This window comes from Atractosteus spatula, chromosome 5, assembly GCF_055471065.1.
Source record: "Atractosteus spatula isolate fAtrSpa1 chromosome 5, fAtrSpa1.hap1, whole genome shotgun sequence".
Lineage (NCBI taxonomy): Eukaryota > Metazoa > Chordata > Actinopteri > Semionotiformes > Lepisosteidae > Atractosteus > Atractosteus spatula.
Window position 1 is genome coordinate 9,443,229 of NC_142710.1, and position 18,003 is coordinate 9,461,231.

Sequence of the window (18,003 nt, forward strand, 5' to 3'; positions counted from 1 at the left end):
GGTACTACTGTTGTATTTATGAAAAAGAAACAAAACAAAAAACATACTAACAACTGTGCCATCCTACTCCTTAGCTAATACATTTTATTATTCATAAACAGTTAACATTGTTAGCAAAATATTTTGAATTATATTTAACCCTATTTTTTCTTTAGTTTTGTATTTAACTTATTATATGATAGTCAGACTTAATGTATATTTGAACAATGAAAATATATTTTTACAAGATTTTACATTAAGCACTTAAAATTAATATGGTTAATAATAGTAAACTGTAACATGCTGTAACAAGATCGGTTAAACTGCGAAGAAAATGCTTTCAGAGAAAATGTTTCAGGTGTGAAGAACATAGATCTCCAATGCAATTTCAACCAAACCTGTTCCCACACACCCTGCCCCCACTACCATTAGAATATACACAAAGCACTCAAATCTTTCGAGCTAATGATCAGGTGACCCGAGAGAGAGCGAGAGAAACACCAAGGGGTGCGGAACCAGGGAACTATTTACATGGAAAACGGGCGATCTCCCCAGACTGTCCGCCCGTTTCACTGTTACCTGGATACCTCTTTATTTAGAACTCACTAACACTGATTTTTAGTTTAGAAGGATTCAAGTAGGGTTTTAGATGAAAGGCAGCGACCTTAATCAAGCCCAAATCACAATTGAACCCATTCAGAGCCTACATTACATTTTAGCGTTTCATTCTGAGCAGAAGACCCTCACACCTGAAGAAGGGGGAGGTGTTTTTCGCTGGAAATCTCGCCTGCTTCTACTTTACAACCGGAGTGCTGGCTGTGATGAATTAAACCAGTTTTACAAGTTTCAATCACAGACCATGTGACATGGGAGTCAGGAAACTCCACCGGATTTGATAAGGCTATAAAAACGCTATAAAATAATGTGACTTGGCACAGAACAAGTTTACAGCACAGTTCAATGATAAATGCTGACCATGACTTTAGAAGCATAAATTGCCTTACACTCAATTTAAACACAAGCTGTCTTTAGCCCTCTAAGCTGGTTCATACAGAAATGTAGAGATCCAGGCTCAGAACACACAGCTTCATTAGCGAATACATATGCAGGACAACTAGAGAAGACGTTTTACAGAGGATGGATTTTTAGAAACATCCCATCAGTGACATCACTGAAGTCAACTCCTAGGTACTGTAACTGTCGTGTGGATAGTTTCACAAGAATCAGACAAAGGTTTAAGCATCGCTTGTTCTAGATAAAACTGCATAAAAAAAACAACAACCCATAATGTACTTCTTTGCGGCTCTGTTTGCCCAAATCATATATTCACAACGTGAAATCTAGAAAATAATATTACGTAACCAAAATCCGCAATATGGAAACAGAACCTGTGTAATTGTTGATAGATGATGTACTCGTAACATTTTTTCAAGACGAACTACAACATTTAAAAAATGACTTGTATGTACTTGATATCTCTAATCAATCCACGGGTCCCAGCACGAAACGAAACTAAAACGCATACCGTTTCGCGCTTCTTATTAGTTGCTCAAAAGTAATTTGACCTTATGAAATGCATAATATAAACCTAGAAACATATACGTGAGCAGTACTTAAGCACTGTAGTATCGGTGTTAAGACATACCTCTCAAATACTGTAAATCAAGTTAAAAATATCTCAAGACAGATTCTGGTCATAATGAAACCATGTTTCGTGTATGTTTTCTTTAAAGTACCGAGACCAGCCATATACTGTATGTTTATGTTCCAAAATTAATATCGTTTATGGCCTTCACACGCGTTGCAGTATGCTCCTATTCTTTTTATGCTCAGCTACTAAGATTTCCCTTCAGTGGTAAAATTAGATATGAATAGTCAATACTTAAACGGGCACAGTTAAGACATTAAATATACATATACATACTGTATACAGTACAGTTTGCATACGGTAATATGTTTATGTTCCTAAATCAATCTCTTTTATGAGCATGTGAAAGGCATGGTGAATCACTGTACTTTGCACGATTGGAAACAAATGCGTGATTGCGAAATGCTGTGGTGTTACTTTTACAAAGATGGTCAATGAAAAAAAGAATGTTGACCAGGGCAATACTTTGAGTTTACACTTACAGCTTGTCCAAGGTCATTCATTATTAATACTATTAGTAATATCTTCGTTAAAGACTTTGATGGCCACAGCTCAAACATGAGAGGTTGAGCTTTATTAGCTCCACCTTGCGGAAATTCCGGATACTATTATTTTGCTTGTCGTATTATAGGAGAATTTACGGTAACTCGCGGTATTTACCGGTAGCTTGCGGTAGACTGCGTACAGCGTACCGCAAAATAATGCGGTATCGCCCGCGCATTTTGAATGGCTGCATCTGTAACTACACAAACGCAGGCGCCCAATTGGCTGAAGGCACTGTCCGTCTCGCCACGTCTCCCCTCGAGAGTCCCGCCCCCATGTGATGATGTCACGGCAGGGGGCGTATCTTCACCAGGGGTGGAGTGTTCTCAGTAGGAGTGGTTGGCGACGAACGGGGATTCTCCAGCAGCTGCGCCTTTGTCTCTGGTGGGAACATACTTCCCAACCGCAGCCTGGCTGTTAGTCTGAGAGAGAGGGAGAGACAGATATCAGCACCGGCTCAGTACAGAGTGTCCGAGCAGCAGACTGCCCCTCTGCCCGGCTTCACTGCTGGTCCCCAGGGAAACACTCACTGATCGACTGTCCAGGGCACTTATTTCCTTAAAAAGCAGGAAGCGGTCCTGATCTGTTTCTCTGTGGCAGGTTTCAGTGCGTCAGTCGGTGTGTCAGTACCTGTGAGGGCTTGGTGCTCTCCTCCATGTCATTGTGTCAGTGTGTCAGTGGGTCAGTCACTGCGTCACTGGGTCAGTCAGTGTGTCAGAACGTCAGTTAGTCTGTCAGTGAGACAGTGGGTCAGTGAGTCAGTGGGTCAATGTGTCAGTCAGTGAGTCAGTGGGTCAGTCAGTGAGACAGTGGGTCAGTACCGTTGCTGTCTTGATGTACTTCTCCTGGGAGGCCTTGGCGTTCTCCTTCTTGCCTGCCCAGGCCTTCAGCTTGGAGGCCTGCAGCGCGCGGCCGTACGAGAAGGTCAGGGCCCAGGGCTTGTGCAGGGGGCACTGGCTGATGGCGTTGAGGTCGATGGAGGCCTCCTCCTCACTCTGCCCACCGGACAGGAACGTCACCCCTGGGACAGAGAGAGAGAGGGGCGTCACACAACCGCCGGACGCCACACCCTCGAAATGTAACCCCCACCTCCTCACACTCGCCCTCCAATCCCGCGACCCCTGACCTGGCACAGCGGGGGGCACGGTGCGGCGCAGGGCGGTGACCGTTGCCATAGCAATCTCCTGAGGCGTGTATTTCTGGGTGCAGACGTGTCCGGGGGTCACTATGTTGGGCTTCAGGAGTGTGCCCTCCAGGTAGACATGGTGATCAGAGAGGACCTTGTACACCGCGGCAAGCACCTGGAGGCACAGCAGCCACGTTTGTCACAACAGCAAGCGGACAAACTCACCGAGGAACGGACACAGCAGAGGAACTGCTGCTCAAAGGAGTTATTCCAGTGAGAAACAGCACCCCCATGGTGCTCAGGCACAGCATGGGAACTGCAGCTCAGTGGAATTTTCCAGTGAGAAACAGCGCCCCCATGGTGCTCAGGCACAGCAGGGGAACTGCAGCTCAGTGGAATTATTCCAGTGAGAAACAGCGCCCCCATGGTGCTCAGGCACAGCAGGGGAACCGCAGCACAAAGGAATTATTCCAGTGTGAAACAGCGCCCCCATGGTGCTCAGGCACAGCAGGGGAACCGCAGCACAAAGGAATTATTCCAGTGTGAAACAGCGCCCCCATGGTGCTCAGGCACAGCAGGGGAACCGCAGCACAAAGGAATTATTCCAGTGTGAAACAGCGCCCCCATGGTGCTCAGGCACAGCAGGAAAACTGCAGCTCACTGTAAGACCACTTCTAGAGGTAGCACAATAACGCACCAACGCCCCCTCTCCCACTCCACCCTTTTATTGACTCTCTCACCTTCTCAGTGACGTACTGGCAGCGCTTGAGATCGTGGTCTCTGTCAGGCAGGATCTCGGGCTCCACGCAGAACAGACACGACGGCACTGCGTTAACACGGGCTGGGGCAGCGCTCGCAGGTGGGTGCACAGGGGAGCAGGCCCAGAGCTCACAGACTGGGACGCACGCACACACACGCACTTCTTCCAAATCAAAAACCTGAACTAGTCCAGTATGTCCAACTGGTTACAGGGCCCATCAGTCCTACCAGGATTTTGGTTGTTCCACTGGGATTTGATTGTTGGAGTTCCTAATTTTTTTAGTTTGAGGAACCTTTTCTTTTTAAACCTGTTAAGCGGAAGGCTTCAGAAACGCATTGCCGAATCTCTCAGTTTCCACCCCAGCTAGGGCTAGGGTCAGGATCCTGCTGGTACTTCGAACATTTCTAACCTTGTCGCTGTATTTTGGGGCCCAGGTAAAGCTCAGAAAACAGTGATGCTTAATTTTCTGCTTTTCCACATACTTAGTGCTGCATTAGACAGTACAGGATGTGTCCTACAAAACTACATCGGAATAAAATGTTAGGAAAATGAATTTGATGGGGTAAACTCTCTCAGATGTGTCAATTCAAGTGGGAAAAGAAATATAATTGATGTCAGAACTGAATGCGTCTCTTAACCCCCGACCCCGGCTCGTACCATCTGGCAGATGCTGGCGTAGCGGGCGAGGACGTTGGCGTTCTCGATGATGGCGAGATGGGAGGGGGTGGTGGGTGTGATCTTCAGCACGCAGCTCCACTTGGCGAAGCAAAGCGCTCGTACAGCCCGTCCAGACCTGGGAGAGAGAGAGGGGTTAATACACACACACTGACTGGACACTCCAGTACATTAACACTGCACTGAGAGAGAGAGGGGTTAATACAGACACACTGACTGGACACTCCAGTACATTAACACTGCACTGAGAGAGAGAGGGGTTAATACAGACACACTGACTGGACACTCCAGTACATCCCCAAGCCTGCCTACACTCTAGGTGTGACAGGGCCTTCTCCTGCTGTGCCCCCAAGCTCTGGAACTCTCTCCCCAAGGATATCAGAGAGTCTCCTTCTCTCAACTCCTTCTAATCCAGACTCAAACCTCCTTCTCTAGAAGAGTCTTTACTGACCTGGTCTTGTTCCTCACCCCTCTGCTCTTCTCACTACCACCCTCCACGGTCTCCTCTGTGTGTTGTCATTGTGTTTTATCTGGTGTATTCTTATTTATTGTCATTCTGTAAAGCACTTTAAGGGCGCTATATAAAATAAAGTTTATTATAAAAGCCAGTGCAGGTGTGTAAAGAGACAGGAGCCCCAGAGTCTCTTATAAAAGCCAGTGCAGGTGTGTCCAGAGACAGGAGCCCCAGAGTCTCTTATAAAAGCCAGCACAGGTGTGTCCAGAGACAGGAGCCCCAGAGTCTCTTATAAAAGCCGGTGCAGGTGTGTACAGAGACAGGAGCCCCAGAGTCTCTTATAAAAGCCGGCGCAGGTGTGTACAGAGACAGGAGCCCCAGAGTCTCTTATAAAAGCCAGTGCAGGTGTGTACAGAGACAGGAGCCCCAGAGTCTCTTATAACAGCCAGTGCAGGTGTGTACAGAGACAGGAGCCCCAAAGTCTCTTATAAAAGCCGGTGCCAGCGAGGGAGACTGCAGTAGTTCACAGTCCAGTGGCTGCGAGATACTGCGGGAGACCGCAGCTATTTAGAAAGTTTCAGTGATGTGACTGCAGTGCTTTGTAGAACCACCAGGTGGAGCAATGAAGCTTAATGTGGCTCGTGGAGCAGTTGGGCTGTTGCCAGAAAACACCGGTTTCCATTCCTGGTCAGTGCTGAGGGACAATCCTTTTCCAATTATAGAATTAAGTTGTACGCTGTTTAGACTTGTTAATTTTAAACTGTTATTATACTGGAGCTTGTGAACATGAGGTGCCTCTTTCAGGTTTACATCCACATAGAGAAAATTCAAAGGTAAATTTTGGTAGCAGAAAATAATAACACTACGGTAATGTAATACATACCTAATGTACACACAGATGGTAATGATAGCTAAATATGAAAATGTTCACAACAATATTCTCTTTAATATAATTTAAATGATAAAATTTACACAATCACTATTCCTGAGGTCATCCTCTCCTTGCTAGTTCACAGGAGTGTGAATGACTGGAGCTTTATTGAGTCTCAGTACAAGTGATCTCTCACAGCAGGCAGAGCAGAGCCAAGAGTCGCAGGGGGAGGGATTGGAAGGGGGAGAGGAACTGTGCAGCAGGTCAGATAATCTGTTCTTGTTACAAACAGAGTCAGACTGTGAACTGAAGAGCCTGCAATGAGCTTCTGAAGCAACAGGGGGCGCTGTTCCCCAGCATTAGATGAAGCTTCAAACACCTGTATTCTTCTTGATCCAGGGCCCGAAGCTGAGCACCCGGGTAAGGACCCCGAGGGTGTTGGGGGCTTCGCAGTTCTCACTGGTTATAAAACTCACAACCCTGACCTGAACCCATCTGTTGTTCTCTTTACACACCAGAGGGCCCCCAGAGTCACCCTGTAATGAGAGAGAGAGAGCACACACTGCTGGTGGTGGAGGGGAGTCCCCATTACCTGTAAAGCGCTTTGAGTGGAGTGTCCAGAAAAGTGCAATATAAGTGTAAGAAATTATTATTATTATTATTATTATTATTATTATTATTATTATTATTATTATTATATTTTGGGTAAAGTAGAGTTGTAGTTACTCACAGTTCTGGGCAGTGTGCTGCAGTGAGAACCCAGCGACTACTGATCAGGGAGCCACCACATTCAAAATACTCTCCAGGCTTCGTGTTGACAGGAGTGATCTGAAGATAAACCATCCAGGGCCACTCTCCCTCTGATGCTTCCTGACCACCCACTACAGAGCTCCTGGACAGAGGAGAGCTGGACACTGGAGAGACACAGAGGGGTTCATACAGAACAGGCTTGAGACCAGTCATCCAGGACCACTGTCCCTCCTTCACACCCTGACTGACCACTACAGAGCTCCTGGACAGAGGAGAGCTGGACACTGGAGAGACACAGAGGGGGTCATACAGAACAGGCTTGAGATCAGTCATCCAGGACCACTGTCCCTCCTTCACCCCCTGACTGACCACTACAGAGCTCCTGGACAGAGGAGAGCTGGACACTGCAGAGACACAGAGGGGTTCATACAGAACAGGCTTGAGATCAGTCATCCAGGACCACTGTCCCTCCTTCACACCCTGACTGACCACTACAGAGCTCCTGGACAGAGGAGAGCTGGACACTGGAGAGACACAGAGGGGTTGTCATGGTGGGTAGTTTTAACACACTCCCTTGTGTTTTAGTTGGTCTAGTAATTGTGAGACACTCCCTGGAGTAAGCTAGTGCGTGAGATCGCAGGTGGCTGACCCGTGAGCGAACTGCTGAATCACCGTTCAATTAGAAAGGTAAGTTAAACACATTCCTTCTGTTGGAGATATTTTTATATAAACGAACCCCCAAACACGATATGGTGTCAGAAGCGGTCCTGCTGCAGTAAACACGGGTCGGGGAAGGAATTGCATCAAACTGAACAAAGGGAAGAAAACGCTGGTGAAACTGGAGGAGTTCCAGCCGCCCCCAGTCTGCAGTCCTCAGGTAATACTGCTGGGAACTGGAATCGATTTAAACAGCGATTCGAAGTGTATTCATCGACAGTTGTTGCGGATGAAAGAAGTGATAAAACGAAAGTTTCCATTTTATTACATATAATCGGGGAGGAAGCGCTGGAGGTTTAGAACAGCTTTCAGTCTGAAGCCCGAGAACACGTGAAGTTAGAAGTTATACTGGATACGTGTGAAAATACTGCCTTCCGAAACGAAACATGACTTATGAGAGACACAGATTCTTCAGTTGTGCACAGAAACCAGGTGAAACGATGGATCGATATCTGAGTAGCGAATACGGAGTAAAACGTAAGTGTGGAGAGTTAACAGAACCTGTAATAAAAGATCAGGCACTCAGGGGAGATTTGGATGTGGAAAAAGCCGTCCGAATATGCAGGCAGCCGAAACAGTAAAAGCGATGTGCAGAAAGAAAACTGTACGCGTGGTGACCAAAAAATGAAATCAAAAAGCATGTAATTACTGAGAGAAATAAAACGGTAATAAACAAACGCATACACAAAGCGTGCATGTGGATGTAGCGGATTACAGCTCTCTCCTAGACAGTGCCCAGTTTATGGGAAAGTTCGTAAGAAATGTCGAAAACTCCGACATTTTGCACGCTGCTGTACAGATCCAGCTATTCCGAATGAGCGAGGGATACTGCAGTAGTTCACAGTCCAGCGGCTGCGGGAGATCGCAGCTATTTAGACATTTTCAGTGGTGTGACTGCAGTGCTTTGTAGAACCACCAGGTGGAGCAATGAAGTTTAACGTGGCTCGTGGAGCAGTTGGGCTGTTGCCAGAAAACACCGGTTTCCATTCCTGGTCAGTGCTGAGGGACCATCCTTTTCCAATTATAGAATTAAGTTGTACGCTGTTTAGACTTATTAATTTTAAACTGTTATTATACTGGAGCTTGTGAATGTGATGTGCCTCTTTCAGGTGTACATCCACATAGAGAAAATTCAGAGGTAAATTTTGGTAGCAGAAAATAACAGAACTGTAATGTAATACATACCTAATGTACACACAGTAGATGGTAGTGATAGCTAAATATGAAAACGTACACAACAGTTCCACCCTCTTCATAAATATTTTATGCTTCAAAGTCTTTAAATGGTGACTTACGGTGGATTATGGTTTTACTTTGCTTGTTCTCACATCATATACAGTTTATGTACTGAACTTCATAAAAAGTTACTGTATAATGTTTTATCCTTTTCTTAGAATACGTAGTAAGAGCACCACTTGCTGTTATTGTAAAAGAAGTTGTGCTGATTTAATACCACTTGATAGTAAAATTAATATGGAATCATGTAACTAAGCAGCTAAAATATCACAAGTGGTTGTTTTGGAAACGGGTAACTTGTGTTACCAAGTTGAATACTTTGATGCATAAAATATTTATGAAGACGGTGGAATACTGTTGTGTACTTTTGACCAACTAAGTAATCTTGCTTTTACAAAATATACCTACTTTTTAATCCATTTAATGTTTAACATTAAACAGTTTAGAATTATTAAAAGTCTAATAGTATACAACTTTAATTCTGTAATTGGTAAAAGATTGTCCCTCAGCAGTGACCAGGATTCGAAACCGGGTGTTTTCTAGCGACAGCCCAAATGCCGCACATGAGACGTTAAACTTTCTCAGCTCCACCTGGCAGTTCTGCAAGGCATTTAAAAATGTAGTACATTGCGGTACCTTGTGGACGGTGCACTGCGAATGACTGCAGCATCCCTCCCTCATTTTGAATGGACCTGTAGATTCTTCAAATTTGTATCACTACCTGTCAAGAACAACTCCGAGTATTTTAATATTTCATATATTCTGCAGATATGCCTTGTGAAAATGTGATCTAATTACATGGAGGAAAAGTCTCCCTTCCATCTCCGAAGTTTGCTTCAATGTCTGTGTCCCAGTTCTTGAACTGAGCCCTCAGTCCCTCCTCACTAGTCACGGGGCTCAGGGGAAGAAGGGTGTCTGTAGTTGAAATGACTTTTTCCAGAGGCTGTGTGTGTCGGCAGTTCATTGTTAAAATAATTTTTCATTCACCACTCGCAGTATGTTGAAATTGAATGTCATCTCCTCTATCCCTGTGCAATAGTAGTGACCCATCATGTTCATTCATGCGGAGCAGGCTCGACTCAAGACAAGCAAAGTAAACTAAGAAAAACTTGGCCCTACTGCTCTCTGTTTATTCAAAGCTTTGTACTACTGAATACAGTTTATCTCGTCTGTCCCAGTACAGAAACGACAGTACGAGGATGTAGCATGTTCATTCACAGGAAACAAAAAAAAAAGTAAACTTGGCAACACCTCAGAACTGTGGACTATTAAATATGATGAATATTTTATTCCCCATGGCAACTCTTCGGCGCTTTGATGGGCTAGAACAATTCACGTCTCCACTCTGTGAGGAATTGGGGGTGATTTCCTTTAGCGGAGTTTCTCCCATTAAGGGCCCATTTGAGGTGCACCTGAGCACCCCTGAGAAACACAAATGTAGAAATGGGGCACCTCGAGCCCTTGCAGGCTTGAGCGAGGACACACACATGAAGGGCTCAAGACTGCTGAGTGTGCACATGGAGACACGGTCTCAGGAAACCTGCAGGACTCCAGGGCTGGAGCTGGGTCCTATGTGTCTCGTGCTGACTGTCCACATGCTGTGCTGTTAACGGGGTGGAACGGGACCTTATCAAGAGATACAGTTGGCAGCTGTGGAATCTCATCTGCTATGTGCTCCTGTGGAGTGAGCTTGACAGGTTAGAAAGAAATGGCCAGCAGCCATGTCACCCTGCAGTTCACATCTGGCAGCCCACTAAAGCTCAGCAGTGTGAGCCTGGTCAGTACCTGGATAAGAGACCTCCTGGGGAAAAAGTAAGGATGCTGCTGGAAGAGGTGTTAGTGGGGCCAGCAGGAGGCGCTCACCCTGCAGTCTATGTGGGTCCTAATGCCCCAGTATAGTTTTTTTTAAAAAAAGCTCTGTCTTTCAGAGAAGGCATAAAACTGAGGTCCTGACTCTCTTTGGTCATTAAAAATCCCAGGGTGTTTCTTGAAAAGAGTTGGGGTGTTACCCTGGTGCCCTGGCCACATTTCCTAACTTTGGCCTTTACCAATCATGGCCTCCTAATAATCCCCTCTGCTCTCCTCCTCACTGAGAGCTGGTGTGTGCGGAGTGTACTGGCACACTATGGTTACTGTTGCATCATCCAGGTGAGGCTGCCCACTGGTGGGGGTGGAGGGGATCCCCATTACCTGTTAAGAGGCGGTCAGCAGTAGGGACAGGACAGCCCCAGGGAGGGGGCACTGCTGGGGGCGTGGGTGGTGGTTACCACGGTGTTGGGGTTGATGAGAGTTGCTCTCTGAAGGGGTTGTTCTGTTGTGTAACATTATTCCTGTCTTTTTGGCTCTGGTCATGGTCCTGACCTGGACTCAAGGTGTGTCCAATCACGTATGTATCAGTATCTGAAAATGACTCTGATCCTGAGACTCTCTATTAATATTCATGTTGTTATGACCCCAAGTGTCTAGGGGTAAAGGGGTATAACAGGATAATTTTGGAAGCAGGTGGGTTCTGGTGAGGGACTAGGAAGCATGTAAACAACGGTCGGTACAGAAGTGATGATTTTAAGGTGAATAAGTGAGTGGTATGTGATAGGACACAATAACACACAGGGAGAGGGAACTAGAGTGGTGCCAAAGAAAAGAAAAGAAACAAAATGGAGCTGGTTAAGAAAGTGAGGGAAAGCTAACCTGACTACAGAAGAAAACCTGAAACACACGGTCTTCGGTGTCTTCAACACCCTGGCTAACCTCCACTGACTACCCAAAACCACACAAGACAAACAGCATTCACCCGTACTAAACTAGTGTGACTAATACAAAATCAACTATGTGTGTGCAAAATGTACCCAACAACCTAAACTAACTCTACACTACACAGAAGTTGACAGAAATACATGTGAAGTACGAATACAAACAAGAGTAGACAAGTAACAGGGTACAAAAACACACAGAGGTTGATACAATAAGTGTGGGCAAGGTAATGATGAAATGAGGATAAACGCAAACAAACGAAAGTACAAAGAGACGAACAGAAACCAGCAAAACATCAAAGCTGAAGCTATACAAAACAACGCCGACACCAAGTGGGACCAAAGTGAAACGAAAGGCCTTTTCCTTCTGAGGGCCTCCATGTTTTATACTGAATAAGATGAGTTGTGATTGGTCGAGAAGCTAATTGAAGATGAAGTCATGTGGAAACAGCGGTTTAATGATGGACCAATGGGGGAGGGAGAACAATTAAACAAGGAAACCACACATAGACCACACACTGGGAAGTAACACTCTTTGTGATTGAATCATTGAATCAACCTATTGTACTCTGCTGACCCTCACTATTCACAGTTTTATGTTTTAATAAATGTATCTCATGTGCTAGAATCCATGTGTGTGTTGCTATTTTCTAATAGCCATCAAAGAATCATCTTGTGATTTACTGCTACAATTAATACAATTAATTCACTGCACCAATTAATAACTGTCCAAGTGAGTGCACAAAACCCCTACATTTACTGTAGGGGATGTTTCAGAGTGAGGATGGTGCAGATTGAAATGTAAGTCAATGGCACAGAGTAGTCAGTGTGAGAGGAGCACTGCAGGTTCTGTACACGAGCTGAGAGAAAGAAACAGCTCCCCTTGCTCTTCAATGTGTAGCGCAGGGTGCTTGCTTGTTAAGCTACAGTGCTGTGCAGGCTGATCTGTGAACTTTTGCGATCTATCAGGTTGGCTGTGTATTTGATATGTGGTGCTCTGTGGTAGAACTGTGGTTTTGTACTTAAAAGTTTTCCTGAGTAATAGCGATAGCTGCTAAAAATGTCTGAATTAGAGTCTGTTGTAAGTACTCTCTCTAGCAGCGACAATCCTGACTACTGGGACAGTACTGAGAAGCTGAACTTTGACGAAATTGAGAAAATTCAGGCAGAACTTTTAGCTGAGGCAACGAACCAGCGTACTAAGGAAGGGTCTGTGAAAGCAGTTCAGGTCCTGTCTAGGTTCACTCTAATCCCCACTAGACAACTTGAATAGTCTTTGTCCAAATTATTGAAGTTTCAAACGCTTCAGGGTGAACTGGAGAGGTATTAAACTGAGCTGGAGTTGAATTATTAGACCTAATCAAGGAAAAGAGAAAAGACAATGAACAATGTGAAAACCATCGCAAAGAAGTTTGAACTTATCTGTTGAGACAACTGTCACTGAGAAGGCTAGGAGAGGACTGGAGGGGAGCCTGCCTGAAAAGGAAAGGGAACTGGAGAGTTTATACGAACGCAGCCATAAAACATGCAAGGACTCGTTACATGTCAGTGAGGATGAAGATGCTCAGACAGGAACTGGATGCTGCCCTGCGGGAAGCCAAACAGTTGAGACAGAGCAGGCGTTCCTCACCGCGGAGCAGTCCGGAGCGCTCGGTTAGCCGGGAGCGAAGGGCTCCGCCTGAGAGAGAGTTCTCCTGGCCAGGGTCATCGTGGGGTAGATCGCCGAGCCCTGAACGCTAGGGAGATTCAATTAGGGCACAGACCTCCTGACCACAATCTCCACCATCTCTGTGTCAGCGGAGAAGCTAGGAAAATGAACCTCCATTCGCTGAGACAGCTGGTGAAGGATATAGAGAGATTGGACCTGACAGTGTCAGAGAGTAATGTTGAGAGTTACATCGATGAGCTCAGGTACTCACTGCAGTTTGTGCCAGGTGCCACAGAACAAGAGAAGGTGCTGCTGGTGAGAGAAATGACCAGCAGAGCCGTACGTGAGTGGATGGCTAGGCAGGGAAAGAGGTCTGTAATGACTTTGAGGAGCTGTGCCAAGCCCTGATCCAAGAGTACAGTGTGTTTATCAACCTGACATCTGCCATAGCTGGCACCCATCACGTTAACCACGAGAGAGCTGAGTCCCCTCGTGAATATTACAAGAGACTTAGACGCACTTAGTTTGCAGGGCAAAATTATGAGGGTTGTGAAGAGAATGCAAATTTCAAGGACTTATTCCTTGCCAATCTCCACCCATCAGTCAGAGAAATGATCGTGATGCCTGCTGATGAACAGACCATAAAAATGACTGATATGAGGAGAGCAGCACAGAAAGCCTGGGAGAATGAGGTCCACAGTCCCTCAGAGAGAAACGCTGCTGAAGCAGCTGTGTTCGCCGTGAGAGCCGGCGGGGTTGACCATTCCCTCCAGTTTGAGGGGGCAGAGACCCCTGAGCCAACAAGCCCCATCAGAAAGCACAGGACCGCACCAAGCGTCCTAAACACCGGGAGGGCACCGGGGGAGGGAAAGGGCTAGAGCAAGCTAGCAGATAGGCTAAGCAAGAGGAGTTGATAGCCAGGCTTGGACAGGCTTTACTTGAGAAGTCAGGACAGGGACGACCTTTCTCCAAGGCTGCCGGAAGTGTAAATGGACTGAGACTCACCACCTCTGGAGAGGGGGACACACACCCCCTCCGCTGGAGGAGCCATAGCACCGCCCCCTGCCCCTCCCTCAGTCAGTCTGATTGGGTGGAAGGGTTCCTGCCTGGATGATGTTAGCCACTCCCACTCAGGGGCTGACTCCACCCCTGAAGTCAGAGTGAAGGCAGGCTCTAGATGGCTTCCGGGGAAGCTGCCATTGGAGACGTCTTACACAGGGAGGCACTGATTGACACTGGGGCTGAAATGTGTTTGATGTCATCGGGATTATTCAGCAAACTCAAACAGATAGCAAAAGGAAAGGGCATGAGACTTAGAGTGGAACCTGGTGCATTAGAAATATCCAGCTACACACAAGATCAGGCCGGGATCACACACAGAGTGTGGGTACCGCTTATGCTGGGGCCAGTGAAGGTGGTGGCTGCTCATTGGCCAGGACCTGCTCCACTGGCTGGATTGCCAGCAAGGGAAATGGTGGGCTCAGGTCAAGACCCCTAAGCCTGTTGTACAGAAGGAAAGGGGGGTCAATGGCTATACTGCGCTCACCCAGCACCCACAGAACACAGCAGCTGATGTGGAGGTTCCCTCTGATCCCTCCGGACAAAAAATAAATGTCTCTTCTTGCTCCCCAGATACACAGGGAAGTCCTGCCCCAGCCAGCACCCTCACAGCCTCCCTGCCGCAGGAGTGGTGCTCCGAGCAGCCGCCCGACCCGCCAGGTGAAGCACAGCCCCTCTTCATCCCTGAAGAGGAGCGGATCTCCTCGGTGATGAAAAGGAGTTTCCTCTGTGCACCCTGGTACCAAAGGGGGGCTCAGGACCACCACCCCGCAGTGGTGGGAGGGGTCCAGATGGCAGGAGCGCAGGTGGGTGATGCAGTCCTCACCCTGAGCTCTGAGAAGTCCGCTATTAGTGAGGATCTGTTTGAGCAGCTGTCACAGGGCCACCGCCAGGTGACCCCAGTGCAACCATCGCAGGTCCATAGCTCAAAGTGCTTTGCCAACAAAATTAAACTAAAATTAAATTACAATTTAATTAACAAATAAAATGACAAAACATGGTGTCTGATTTGAGAACATGAGCTGTGGTCAGATGGCCAGGGAGGAGAGGAAAACAGAAACTCCAGCCGGCGAGGATGCTGGAGAAAATAAACCTCTAGGGGTTCCAAGGCCAAAAGACCGCCCACCCCTCCTGGCCATTCTACAGTATTGAACTGTGTTGTAGTTATTCCTTAATATCTGCATATAATGAAAAGTCCTAGAAGATTCGTGTCACGAGAGCCGGGTGTTGTAAAGACCCTATGTCCGACGGTATCATCCGGAAGAGTCTGGAGACGGACATCAGGGGAAACACATGAGGGTCAATGAGGTGATTGCCCTGATTGATTCCCCCTGCACCACTGTTATTGTAAAAATAAAAGTTGTACTGATAGTAAAATTAATATGGAGTCATGTAAGTAAGCAGCTAAAATATCACAAGTGGACATTTTGGTAAAGTTTTGACATTCCTTTTTGATTAAACTTGTATTGTCCTTGTAGTAGTAATGGGCACTGTAATGTAGCGAGCTGCACTCAAAGCGCGATCAGAGCATTACTTTCGGTGTGTTTCTCATATAGCCGAACACATTAAAATAGTCCACTATTATAGCTTATTGTGAACACGTCTCTTTCGGCTTTGAGAAAATCTGTATTTTGTCTTAATCCAAATGTCAGCAGCCAGTAATCAGCTAACAATTAAAACTTTGAATTTAAACCTTTAAACTGTACTGTATATTGCACTGTACAGTATTGCGCAGTCCAAAGATTTACTCTGGGAGGCTGATGCTGGTAAAATGGGCTCTGGCGTGAGTGTGTGTATCTGGAGGAATTGTGATGTGTGATGGTTTTCTGATGAAGTAGTTCTTCACTGATTTCTTTAGGTTAAACAAAGGAGGGAGGAAGGGTTATTTTTACAATTGCCAGTAACCAGAGAACAGCTTATCAACATGCTGAAACCAACCATAACTGAAGACAGACAGGTTACACCTTTAATAAAACACACTCTGTTTATTAACAGACACTCCGACTCAAACCTGTGTCCTACAGTGGGTAATGGCACCCTCATTAATCAATGTGCTTATCACACAAATCCTGCTGAACTAGAAGTGTTGCAGAGGATGATATACTGTACCTGAAACTGCTAAACTCCAGCAGGCATCGTGTGTGCTGTTCAGCCATAAACAAGTTAACTTTAGACAAGGACCCGTGCGCTGTTCTATTTTGTAACAGGGTTATTAGACACAAAAAGGGCAATGTTGGACAATGTTGTGTGGCTCAGGGGGAATTTTTCTGTAAACGTAAGAGTTATAGAGGAGACACATTGTGTATTGCCTCTTTTTACACTTTAAGAACATTCCAATTTTATTGCGATACAGAATATATTATCAATAACATTAATAATAAATAATGAATGACGAGCTGGAAAGTGAAGAGTTACAGAGCAGACACGCTGAGACTCGTCTTTTCACCTTGGAATCTAACCTTAGAGTGATCCCTTTGGCTCTTATTTCTTACATGAAAAGTCCTGTACTGCTTACAAAGTAGCTGATTTTGACAAACAGCAAATTATTGCTTGAGGAATTTAAAATCTGTCCTGTAGCTTTGTTTAATTGAACAGAAACCCGCCATCCTATTACAGCAGCTCTGTTGAGCAGAGTTTGTGTTGAGCAGAGTTGTGAAAGAGTTTTTATCACCGTCGTCAGGGCGTGGGGGTGGGCAGAGAGATGGAAGTGAAAGAAAGTGCTCTGGCTGGCAAAACACATGTTTTATTACACTGGGGTGTGAAGATTGAGTGAGCACGGGGCGCACAGTGAGATTAACACACTGAGATCACCGAAATGGACATTTTAGTAAATATGTTGACAAATGTCTGGATTTTGAGTTTCAAGAGGCAAGGTAGAATTGTATCCAGCTGTGAATTAGCTACGTGACTTTGCCCCTGTGAAGTTCTGGTGGGCAGCGGCCCTCGCAGTGTACTGCCCAGAGAGAGTTAGTTTTCATTTAACAGTTTATTACCATGATCTTGCAAGCACGTTTTTAAATGTTTGTAATCACTATTTTTGCAAATACACTTTGTATTGTCATTCAGTTTGTGTCTGCGTGTTTGAGCAAATGTTCAAGGTGAAAGTTCTTCCACAGAAGGGTAACTTTAAAGTGGAAAAGGCGGCACCAGACTTTTTCTCTGCAAAGGAACCAGTAAAGGTTTATTCCCTGCTGAAAAAGAGAATGTTTCAGCTGTGGAGCCTTCTTCGGGTGTGAGAAAGACGGGGCAGACAGTACAGATTCAACAGCACAGGAGAACAACAGACAAAGAGATCAGTGTGATCATGGCTGTCTGAGGTGAAATGAGAAACTAGGGGCTTGGAGAAATCTTTCATCTTCGCAGTCCTGACATGTTCTCTGAAGCAGTCTCCTAGTCTCCTTCCTGTTTCCCCGATGTAGATGGCTGGGCAGTGTTTGCAGGAGATCCAGTAAATGAGGTTGCTGGAGGTACAAGAGGTCGCCTGGGTGATCCGGAATCGTCCACTCAGGTGGTGAGAGAAGAGGGCAAGTAGCCCAGGGAGGAGGAGGAGGAATGAAGAAGGGATCTGGAAGAAGATTTAGAGGAAGGCACAGTGGGTCCCAGCGGAGGTGGGCTGAAGTACTTCCAGCAGGGAGCTGTGTCAGCGTGTGTAGGCTGCACAGGAAGAAGTCAGGGTGTATTCCATGCTGAAAAGAAAAGAAACACCACGTTTCAGCTGTTGAGACCCGAAGGAGGCTGTTCTCCGGTGCCGAGCAGCACTGTGCCGCTGGGAGTCCTGAGCTCAAGA

The 18,003-nt window shown here is 46.0% G+C and overlaps 3 protein-coding genes across 9 annotated transcripts in view; 1 reads left to right on the forward strand and 2 right to left on the reverse strand.

Annotated features, from left to right (window-relative positions):
* LOC148834017 (fructose-bisphosphate aldolase C-like) overlaps positions 1-4,116 on the reverse strand; it is a 62,704-nt gene extending 58,588 nt beyond the window's left edge. The window contains exon 1 of the mRNA XM_088916271.1: positions 4,037-4,116. The gene's annotated coding sequence lies outside the window, so the exon portion shown is untranslated. The remainder of the gene's footprint in view (positions 1-4,036) is intronic.
* The window catches only part of LOC148834015 (butyrophilin subfamily 1 member A1-like), a 318,969-nt gene that overhangs the window by 145,164 nt on the left and 155,802 nt on the right, over positions 1-18,003 (forward strand). The window lies entirely within an intron of this gene.
* Positions 2,926-3,589, reverse strand: LOC148834019 (fructose-bisphosphate aldolase A-like). Its single transcript, XM_088917789.1, has 3 exons — positions 3,584-3,589; positions 3,297-3,471; positions 2,926-3,191 (listed from the first exon to the last, which is right to left on the reverse strand). The coding sequence occupies exons 1-3, from the start codon at positions 3,587-3,589 to the stop codon at positions 2,965-2,967; spliced, it is 408 nt and encodes a 135-aa protein (XP_088773915.1). The 3' UTR covers positions 2,926-2,964.